Source organism: Thermobia domestica, chromosome 7 (genome assembly GCF_964235325.1).
Source record: "Thermobia domestica chromosome 7, izTheDome1.hap1.1, whole genome shotgun sequence".
NCBI classification, from domain to species: Eukaryota; Metazoa; Arthropoda; class Insecta; order Zygentoma; family Lepismatidae; genus Thermobia; species Thermobia domestica.
This window is the reverse complement of record NC_137460.1, coordinates 241070374-241082539: the sequence shown is the minus strand read 5'-3', so window position 1 is coordinate 241082539 and position 12166 is coordinate 241070374. Positions and strand designations below refer to the sequence as shown.

The window sequence follows — 12166 nt, the reverse complement described above, 5'->3', positions numbered from 1 at the left end:
ATAATAATGCATTATTATTATTATTATTATTTTATTAATAATAATAATAATAATAGTAGTAGTAGTAGTAAAGATTAAGTACATGATAAAACAGCTTTACTAATGTATAGCAGACAGCGACTAGTGCCACTTATGCTCAGCCTACTATCATCCGTGCTTCCAGTTTTGGCACCTGCATACATAATACGTTAGTTATCTAGCCACTAACTCCCCCTGTGTACATCTGCTTATAGAGACCAGTATCGAGCACAGTCGTTGTAAAGAGTTGAAAGCGGTAAGATGGCGAAACGACGCTGCCCTACACCTACACTTAAGTTCAACACGCAATGGGAGGAGGATTATCTCTTTGTCGAAGAAGACGGTGTAGCCAAATGTTTAGTGTGCTTTAAAACATTACACGGATTTAAAAAGTTCAACCTTCAACGTCACTACAATACTTATCACGTGGAGCAATACGGGGAACTTGAAGGACATCTTCGCAAAGAAGAACTGAAGAAGTTGAAAGAGAATAAGGCCGCATCGGAAATGGAAGACGGGGAGAGAACGTGTGAAGCCTCTGTGCGGGTGAGTTACAAAATTGCGTTGCATATTGCGAGATTGTTGCGCCCTTTCACAGACGGAGACCTAATAAAGGAGTGTATAGTAATATCAGCAGAAGACTTTTGTCCATCTCGAATACAGCAGTTCGAATCGGTTCCACTTTCCCGACAGACTATTACGCGACGCATAGAACATCTTGCAGATGATGTTTTGAGCCAGCTATCGGAACTTTCGAAAACGTTTATTGCATTTTCCCTGGCGCTCGACGAAAGTACGGATGTTACAGATACTGCGCAGCTTGCTATCTTTATTCGTGGTGTACATAGTGATCTGGAGATTCGAGAGGAACTGTTGCACATAGTACCTATGAAGGGCACCACAACGGGCGCTGACATTCTTGCGTGTGTTGAAGAAAGTGTCGAAAATACAGGTCTTGCGTGGAATGCACTGGTTTCTGTAGCGACCGATGGGGCACCTGCTATGGTTGGGAAGAAAGCAGGGTTTGTGGCGCGACTAAAACTAAAACTCCAAGAGCTTGGGGTGTTGCATGATATCAGAGGAATTCATTGTATGTTGCATCAGGAACAGTTGTGTGCAAAGAGTGTAACGATGAACGATGTCATGGACGTTGTAGTTCGTACCACCAGCTACCTCAGAAAACATGGACTGAGACATCGCCTATTTAAATCCTTCCTCGAAGACCTAAACAGTGCATACGGAGACATACCTTATTATACAGAGGTGCGCTGGCTGAGCCGTGGGAACTTGTTAAACCAGTTCTTTCAGTTACTAAACGACATTGATATGTTTCTCGATATGAACGATCATTCCGTGCCAGAACTGAAAGACGACCAATGGAGATGCAACCTTGCGTTTTTGGCAGACGTAACTACTCATCTCAATGCTCTTAACCTCTCATTGCAGGGTCAACATCTGCTAATTACAAATATGTGCGATCGCGTCGAAGCGTTCAAAATGAAGCTATCCCTTTGGGCGCAGCAATTTGAAAACAATAATTTGGTTCACTTTCCCAGCTTAGGCACCTTACAAGAATCCGGTAAACTTCTTGACTTGACTTATTACCGCAATTTGCTGCTTAGCCTTAAGGACGAATTTGAAACCAGATTTCAGGACATAAAATGTTTGGAGATGAGCTTCAGGGTATTTGCCACCCCATTCTCTACAAACATTGCAAACGCTCCTTCTGATGTTCAGTTGGAACTTATAGACTTAGTGTGCGACAGGGAATTTAAAGAGAAATTCCATCAGAAAAGCAATTTACAAGAGTTCTATAGGAATTTCCCTCGATGTCGATTTCCGCGACTGCATAGAAATGCTGCCAATATTATGTCAATGTTTGGTTCGACGTATGTGTGTGAGCAATTATTTTCAAAGATGCGACTGACGAAATCAAACCAGAGAAGTTCGTTGTCCAACCATCACCTGGAATGTTTGTTACGTCTAAGCTGTGTGCAAACAATATCACCTCGTATAGAGACACTTACGAAGAAATTGTGCGGTACATCTGCCTCAGAGAACAATGCTTGAAGTAAAACACTTGTCAGTTACTAGTGTTTATAGTGTATTTTCTTTTTTCTGTGTTTCTAACTTTATACACATTCGGCCTCTTTGTGCGTTTTCGTGTTCTGTTGGTTTGAATTTTGATTTGCTACTGTCAGACATTTGTCTCTTGTGGCGTTAAGATATTTGAGTACGCTTCGGCAAATGTGATTGCATTTTTCGAACTTTTGGGAATGTGCAACAAGTGTTTTTCTTTTGGGACCTTTGTCTACAATCTCGGATTTCTGTGGTAAGTTATAAAAGCTATTACAATGTTTATATTTTGTAGCTACGGAAATCTAATAAGTATAGACTATTTGGATGATTTCTAATTGAATAATATATTTTCGAATAAAATCTACTCAAATAATCTGATTTTCGAATTGTTCCTCATCTCTGTTTCTTTGCCTACATTAGCATCCAGTGACAATTTACGGTAGAACTTAAGCAGATATTATGCATATTTCGAACACGATCTTATTATTATTATTATTATTATTATTATTATTATTATTTTCTACCTCCCGTCGTTCTGCTATCAATCTAGCAACGAAAGGCGTTTACAACTTAGCAAACGTGAAGCGAGTGATAATTTCAGACCGAGTGCTGATGAAATACAACGTCACGAATTGTGTAAGCAAGCTAAAAAGGCCTGAAACAATTCGTTTCTGATTTTTACAGTCGTTTTTTACGTCTGTAAGCTGACATGTTTAATATTAGTTTCTTTCTTTCTTTCTTGTTCATTTGTTAGTTACTTTAACGCTAACTGTAACCTCTATCATGCGTCTTCCTCGATCAAAAAACGTACCAATTTTATTTCCTGCAGTGTTTTCGCGTCACTGCTTTCGAAATGGGGAGGGGGAGAGCACACCTGCATATTTCAAACTTGCGTCTGCTCAATGCTTCAACATCGTGCGAATTTCTGACCAGGCTTGGCCGTAGGTTTTTTGCCATCATGTGTGGTTGGCAACACTTATCGGATGCAGTGGAAGGGGAGAAACTACCAGCCCCTGTGCTCACCTGTTCTTGTCTCTCGCTCGTGCTCGCTCTCGCTTCGGCTCCGGGAGCCAATTCATGGACAGGCCTGGTCTATATGATCTTGTTACTAAAGCTTATTATATGACAACGTTAGTAAGTCTTTCTCTGCTTTCCCGTAAAGTTGTAATACGATCTGCTACATGATATAGAACGAATTATCAGTTTAACCAAGTTGTTGTATTACTACACATCTGCTTCCGCCTCTGTCAACTCTGGTCGATCTCGTTGATCGCGACATATTTGCTTTTTTATACCCCATTCTTCGTTTACTGAACTAAACAGTAACTATTCTGAATTACACTACTGCGCATGCCTCGTAGATAAATATTTCTGATGCCAATAGTTTTCGTTTTGTCCAAGCAATGTTCTTTTTCTTATTCTTTTTCTTTAGGCCCTTTTATTACATTATATGAAGAGCATGTAGGTCTAAATACCTCATGTATTACATAGAATGTAGGTTTAACTCTTCCAGCAAAGAAGGAACATGTGATCATAGTATACAGCCCACAGAAGGGATAGCTGGCAATACAGTGGTCGAAATCCCTAACGACACAGTGGGTGAGTGGTGTCCTACCCGCTGGTCTAGTGGCTAGCATGTGCGCCTTTGCTGTATGGTGTTTCGGGTTCGATTCCCGGCGAAAGAGCATTTATGATTTTTAACTGTCCTCGATGATTCTGTGTTCGTGTCCCTTCGTTATAAGTTATTACAAAAAGCAAGTTAAACGAGTGAAGCAAGTAAAATTAGCAATAAGTTACTGAAACACGTTCGGTGAGTCAGTTAAAAAAAGTGGACAAAGCACTAGCTTTTCGCGCCGTCAATGCGAGTTCGAATCTATCTCGACTTGATTTTTTATCCATTTGAGAGAAAGTATTGTTCCTTTTTCGCTACAGGTAGTCACTCTTTAGGTATTTTTCGCCGTCCTTCACAGTTAAAGTAACTAGCTATTCTTATTCTTTCTACGATGATGGATCTTCTCTTTGGTTTCATGTCAAACATGCACACGTAATGAAAAGACTTTGTTGATAAAATAATAATAATAATAATAATATGAAATATTACTAGCTAACTCGTGTGTGTATTTCGACAATTTTATATTATGTGGAAATAAGTAAGGCTGGTTAGCGCCTCCCCCCTTCTAATTTTTTCGATGCGTCTTATGGGTCCACGGTGTCCAACGTTGGTCCCATCCCACTATCATCTCCTGTTCTCTCGATATAAGTTATCGACATTTTGCCTAAAGAGGGCTCTGCGTGGCCCCATGACTCCCCATGACATGACTCTTCGTTCATTTTCCATTGAAATCGCTTATTTTTCTGAGTATTATGAGTGCATACTGTCCAACGTTGCTCACATTACTATACAATTTCCCGTTCTCTCGATATAAATTGCTAATATTTTGTTTGTAAGGGAGATATGGCGTTACAATCATTACGTTTGAAGAAGAATTGAGGAAGATATTCCCTTGCCACAAACAACACCTATTATTATTATTATTATTATTATTATTATTATTATTATTTTACTTACCACTAATGTTGCCTACCTTTATTTGCAATGCAATGTGTTACTAAAAAGCAAATCAAATAACACTCCTCGCCATTCATGCTCCCGAACTAGAAATACATGATTTACAGTTCTCTGTGTTAGAGGAAAGCACATTTATTATATTATTCTTTCAAATAACATTTCACAAGTTACTTCACTTTCAATGTATAATTTCATATCGTCACTAACAATCATCTTGTTCCGATAGGAAAATATCCCCCCTCCTGCAAAAAAGCCTGACCGTAGCCAAAGGGCGTGAACCTTCTTTAGGCGATTAATCGGGTCCGATATTTCAATAAAAGAGGATAAGTCCCTGCACACAAATATTTCAGTAAAAGAGGAAAAGTTACTCAAACTTTTTCAATATTCATGGGCGAAATTTGGTTCCCTTAGAACTTTTTAAGAGTTCGAAGGGCCGCCATTTTCAACATTTTCATCTAATTATTCTGGTTAACGAACTCATCAAGATATTTCAATGGTTAATGTTTGTGCCAAGTTTCGTCTCAATCGGCTGAAAATTAGAGTGGTTATGGCATTCTCACATAGCGTTATATATATATATATAGATAGATAGATAGATAGATAGATAGATAGATAGACACACAGAGGGGGAGAGAAAAAGTGTTTTGCTCCCTTCTCCCTTCTCGCACCTGTGCTGCGTCAGAGGTAAACCGAGCCTCTTTGCAAAACGTATTGACCAGCCTAACCTAAACACAAGCCTGTTATTTGTTAACGTGGAAACATGGTCGAGAGGTGTAGAGATTGTATTTTTAATAATCATGAGTATGGATTCGAACCCCTCCACTTCCATATTTTTTTTACTTTTTGCAGCTACGTCGGAACGTTCAATTTCTATTCTTTACTAATTGCAAATGGCGTTTACATTCAAAATAAAGAGGAATTTGGTGGCATTCGTTCGGATATTCTTCTCTTTCGAAATGAAGACAAGAAGAAAAGCAATACGCAAAGACAAAAAGTATTATCAGTACTAAACATTACCAATAATAATTGCTACGAAAGACTAAATACGACCTCTTTTACCATCTCTCAAGAGCTGTATGTATTATTAACAAAAAAATTTTTAAACGTCCTTGGCGGGGACTCGAACTGGCGTCCTTAGCATTTGTAAGCCAGCATCTTAACCACTACACCAAGATCATGGCGTGGTAAACGTTTAGTTGTCGGCGTATTTGTTGTATTTGTGTTTTATGTTTCCACTTCTTTTTCTTCGTTTAGCAGCTGTTTCTGCCTTTCTCTTTGTGTGTCGTCCTTTATTTACACTATGCACTATTCGTATTCACAGCTTGTGCTCCTCTGCAATGTCTTATTCAGATTAGACTTTTGTTCTTGCCCCTCAGTAAACATTTGATTGATTTAATTCTCATACTTTCCACGGATGGGGCGCAGGAATGCCAGACTGAAAAATAGGTGTACCTTTACTTTTCTGAAGGATAATACTGCGCATACACCAGTCAATTTTCATGAAAGATAATAAATAGCCTTGATACTTTCTATGGTATTTATGGAAGAACGTGTAATAGAATCTATATCAACAACATACATCACTCGTCAAAGTAATCAATAACGTGTTCATAAAACAAAATAATAGACATATTACATCAAAATAAATTAGGCTTAAATTTTAACCAATAGAAAGAAATGTTATTCTGTAAGAAGGACTGCTACTCGAAGCCTTTGCTACAATCACTAGTTGCTACCATGGAAGATGTGCTTGGAGTTGGTGGAGGGTAGTGTCTGTTTGCTTAGCTGTTTTTGCCCTCGTTTGGTGTTGTGTTAGCTGACTGTGCAATTGAATTGCATTGTTTTTTTTTCTTGGAACGCTAAATTTATTAATTGTGGTTATTCAGTGACTAATGGCTTCCTTACGTCTTAATACGATTCATATTAGCTTCCAGAGTGTAGTAAATGTTCCTAATTCTATTTACTTACATGAATGGATACACAATGAATTTAAGTTTGCATTAAGTGATGTTTTGAGCATAGAACTTGATTTTGCTCGTAAGTTTCTTTTTATTAAACTTTCTAATGCGGACTTATGTGATCGGATCCTCATGGATCGTAATGGTGTTGTGTCATATACTGACGCTGAAGGTACTTATGAACTGCCTTTAGAATCGACTTCTCACATGTTCAAATTCGTGAAAATTCATACAGTTCCTATGGAAATTTCGGATGCTCAAATAAAGCAAGTGCTGGGACAGTATGGCGAAATTATTTCTATGGACGAAGAAAAATACACCAAAGGTCATTATTATCCTGTACGAACTGGTCGGAAACTCTTAAATGATTTTAAAACGGAACATTCCTTCCTATGTGACTATCTGTAATTTACGGCTTTGGGTTACGTATTTTGGGCAATCTAAAACGTGTGCTAGGTGTGATAGCGAAAATTACCTCGTTTCCTCCTGCCCTCATCGCCAGGCCAAGCCAGTTCAGCCTCATGGGCATACGTCAACGTCAGTGGCTCCAGTGTCCGTATCCTACTGAGGGGACCCCCTCCCCCATTACAACTTGACAGTGCACCAGACCTTACAAATTATAGTATTTTTCCTGTGTTGCAACCGAAACCTCCTTGAGACCCTCCCGCTAATACCAGTGTTGAATGTGTTTCTTCTGTGCCAGCCCCCACCCATCTGTAACTGGGGAAGTGCTTTTTTCAACAGTAGTTCCTAACAGTTGTAAACTTCTACCTAGTGCTGAGTCTCTTTTTGAAGCTGAACCTTCTAGTGCCATATGTTCCCCCCCGGATCATGTATTTTACAGTCGCAGCAACAGTCCCACTACCGTAGTAGAAGAATTGCCCGGCTCTCCGGTACCAGTTTCACTGCCTCCCACTGTTGAGACCCCTGTGGATATTCCTGTGACATGTTTGAATGCTTCATCTACCAAGAGTACGACTACTCCTGACGTTCATCCTGTTTCTACCACTACGACTTGTTCTGACCCTATGGTGCTGGACAGCGTTTCAACCTCACCTACTACCACGGAAGTCAACCGTTAATCTTCTGCATCTCCAGAATGAGGACGTCGAAAACGTAAGAAGCGACATGAACTTGGTAAGTTACTCTTTTCTCAAACCGTTCGATTACAAGATGATATCAGTGCTCCCGAGGATGTCAGTGCTTGTCAGTGAACTCGCCGATCTTGTGTAAATTGAAAACTACAGTGCCTAGGTATATTGGATATTGTCTTGTTTTTATAATGAATCTCCTCCCGATCCGTTATTTAATTTTATGGTCCCTCTTTATAGGGTTTTCATTGTGTTTGTTACGGTTTCCGTATGATTATTTTTCCATGTTTTCAGTGAATTTTGCTACAATTAATGTTAATGGTTTGTCTTCCGCGGTTAGAAAAGCTGCTTTAGTGCATTTTACTTTGGTCCATTCTCTTGACGTAGTGTTTTTACAAGAAGTAAACTTTTCTACTCTTCATTTACCGCATCAGTATACATATGTTGCTAATGATACTCCTTCTGGTACCGGAACTGGTCTCATTTATAGGGTAGATTTGACAATTTATTTTTACATCCGGAAGGTAGACTGTTAACAGCAAAATTAGAACACTGTCACCTTGGTGACGTTTATGCTCATTCTGGAAGTAATCAAAAAGCTGTCAGAGAGCATTTTTTGCTACGGTTCTTGCAGTCGCTTTACATGATAGCACCGCTCCTATTATCTGCGCAGGAGATTTCAATTGTTTTCTTCTTGCGCAAGATCATCATCCACGACGCAACTTTTCGTCTACCCTACAACAGGTAGTCACTTCGTTTAACCTTATCGATGTTTGGAGTTATTATAAGCCTACGGAACTAGGCCATATATTCTTTACCTGACCCTGCATTAATGTGCGGAAATTGGTTAAATAGTTAAGGATCTATGGATAAGTATAGAATTCATGCCATTGAATTCTTGCGGTTGTGACTGTTCACCCCGTCCACGTGTGTACATGTGTGTCATGCCATGTATCCTGGGTGTGGTAGTTGGACCAATCAGAATGCAAAAGAGCAATAGGTTTCCATATTTAGGGATCTGACGAAGAAGGATGAACTGACTGATACAAGGCTTGGGTGTGTCTCTCGAAAAATAATAAAAAGGAACCTCAAGGTCTCAAATGATTATTCGGAGATTAGGGATTCGAGAGTAGAGATGCAAGATTTTCGAGACGTCGGTTGTGAGCTGACAGAAGCGTCGTCAAAGTTCCTAAGAGTTACAAGACTACTACTGCAAGGTATGTATGAGCACTTATTGCATCAGTATTTTCATGATTAGATATGTCATGCAGTAGTTTAAAATGTTCTGTCTACCCACAGTAAAACTTTCAAGATTAAGAACTGTTGTCGCATACTTGCATTTTATCATTCATCTCCAATAACGTATTTACCTGAATATTTATCTTGTAAATCAATCTATACTAAACTGTCAACTATAGAATACACTATCCAATAATATAAATTACTTTTGTTGAATTACTCAAATAAAATGTTGTATATGACCATTCTAAGCATGTAATAAACTTAAATATTTTAGAAATTATGTTGCTATTCCCCTAGATCAATCCACTTTTCCCATGAAAATCATGTTGTAATTTAATTATAATTCTTTTGTGACAACCGCTAAATTATAGCGTGAGCAGTTCTCTACATTATGTGGAACAGGAAGAGACCTGCACCTTCGTCACAATATGCACATCAAATAAAAACAATGTTCGCAATTTCCTCTTGAACAATTCATTTCAAAATCATGAACATAATTCTATAAGTTCTCCAAGATAAAGCTAACCTAACCTACCCTGGCGGCCTACCCTCTGTGGGAGTGGGCCGCCATGTACCAAACCGTAGATGCCTATCCTTTTAGTTTAATGTGGACTGATTTTAGATTGAGTTAACTCGCGTGCTTTATCGACAACAACGTACAATATTTAAGTGTAATAACATATCTGAAGATGGCCAATGAATTGCACTTTCTATATAAAAATTCTTGGAAAGTGTTTCGTTTAGTCTGCTACACAGAAATGATGTTTCTCAGAATGATGACTACATTCTTGGGGATTATTCATGAGTTCCTTTGACGTTGAGACGTTACAAATAATGAATTGAATTATTTTGATTATTTCATTTAGTCAATCAACATGTTGTATAATCCCAATAATTACGGTCCGATAATGATTTGAATAAAGTTTTCCATGCATTTAAAGTGTTTTGGAACTGATTTCAGGGTGGGGGGCAATACGGAAATATGGCCGTCCGGCGTTCCGTTTGAACCCGAAAAGAAACAAGTCGCTGGTTCAGCGACCTTGTTGAATGGACTAGTCAATGAAGAACGTTAAACAATTACAGTTTATTGTTGTTGCTTGTAGTTATAAAAATATGTTGGTGTATAAATAGTGAGTGGGTGTACTTAGGAACACTGGTCAGATTAGCTCCTCCTGTCAAACAGCGTTGCGAACGGTGTAAATCAGTGTTTGCACCTACTTGTAAAGTTTACAATCGTAAACACGAAGTACAACCATGTTCAAATGTGGTCACATCATTCGTTGATTTTGCAAGATATTGAGAGTTTTAGCCATCCGGAAAGGCAGTAACGATACTAGTTAAAGTGCATTGCCTTTGATATAAGAGCCAACTATCGAGCTTAACATACATAAGGGAATCGGCTTCATGTTTATGCATATGCACCTGGTTTTAGAACACCCAAAAGAACTTATTTACCGTATACTTGACATTTTCCTCACTGTTTTACTTTTTCCATGGACAATCATTAATATTTTTTCCCTTCCGTTTTCAGATAATATAGAGAAGGCAAGGTCATATGCAAAGAGGTTGGAAAATTGTAATGGCAGTGACATCACAGAGTCAGATGACGAAGATCGTGTTGGAAACGAGAAACGACCTCAGAGGAAATTAAAACCCGTGAAGCTTTTTCAACCAAGCAGTATACCTTCCTTATTATCAGCTGTCACTGGTGTGCCAGAGAAGAAAGCTACGAAAAGGAAGCTTTTTGACATTCAGCGAACGCCGATATTTGAGAACTTGGCTGATGAGGCGGGTAAGAGATATTTTAAAATTATTCCAAGCTAGATGTATTTTTGGCCGCATTGTTAAGAGATTTTCTAAAGCAACAAATTATGACAGATTTTGAACAGCTTTAGTGAAGCATAAGTGTCGGGGAGAATCTGGAGAATATTGCACAACTGAAAAATAGGTAACGTTACTGGTCGGTTAATAAGAGGGGAAAATATTTTATACGTGAGTTTCTATCATTCCTGCAGAGTCGGTACACAAAATCTTGAACTCCGACTCCTAGTAGTTCGGCAATAACCGTAAAGAAGCCATTTGGAACCCATAATTCCTAAATAACCAGATACGTTTTAAAACTCAGGAGTTTTAAAATTATTTTCGTTGTATTATTCTTTTAAGTGTAGCTAAAAAGTATTTGTTTTATTGTAATGGTACGTGCCGTACGTGTACAATGCATTAACTTTTTTCTAAAGATTTGCAACGTTCACTTGACCTTTGACATTAATACTGCCTCGTAAGAAACATTTTAAAGACCGAAATATTCAACTGCCGTTTCATTCAGCGTGTGTAAAGTATCTACAAGGTGGCGCGTATTGTATCTACCAGTTGCAGTTGGCAACCCTGATCAAATGCGCGTACGAATGCTGCGCATGCTTACGGCACTGAATAGCAGGGCCTCTGGCAATTAGTTTACCATGGAGCGGTGGTCTGTGCAGACGCGAATTGCGGCGGTGGAAGCCTTTATCCGAACCGGTTCTGTCAGTGAGGCTCAGCGGGCACTGCGACGAAACAGTGATGATCGCCATGTTGCTATACCCGAGAGACACAGTATTCTGAGATGGGTGAGACAGTGGCGGGCCACAGGTAGTGTTGTGAACCGGAAATCACCAGGTCGTGGACGAAGTGTTCGAACAAATGTAAACTTGGAACGAGTGCGCGTAGCGATGGAACGCAGTCCCAAACGTTCAGCACGGCGACATGCACGAACATTACATTTGACACGACGTTCATTGGGTCGTTTGCTGGGTGATTTGAAGTTCCATCCGTATAAACTGCAGGTGGTACAAGAGTTGAGAGCCATTGATAAGGAAAACAGACTCAATAACTGCCAGAACATTCTTGAGTTGATTAACCGAGATCCACTGTTCCTCCAACAACTTTTGATGTCCGATGAAGCAATCTTCCACCTGACTGGGTATGTTAATAAGCAAAACTTCCGGTATTGGTCTCAGGAGAATCCTCGTTCATTACATGAAAAGCCTCAAGGTAGCCCAAAAGTTGTGGTATGGTGTGCAGTTGGAATGTGTGGCATTATTGGTCCCTATTTTTTTGAGGATGACGCCGGACATGCAACAACTGTAAATTCCGACCGCTACTGCCATATGTTACAGACGTTTCTCATTCCGGAATTGCAGGAAAGGGGTGTGATCAATAACGTTTATTTC

The 12166-nt window shown here is 39.3% G+C and overlaps 1 protein-coding gene across 1 annotated transcript; it reads left to right on the top strand.

The window, feature by feature from the left end:
• Positions 1-279: 279 nt before the first annotated feature.
• On the top strand, positions 280-2088 carry LOC145689627 (general transcription factor II-I repeat domain-containing protein 2A-like). The gene has a single exon (XM_081763816.1). The coding sequence runs from the start codon at positions 280-282 to the stop codon at positions 2086-2088; it is 1809 nt and encodes a 602-aa protein (XP_081619942.1).
• Positions 2089-12166: the final 10078 nt, after the last annotated feature.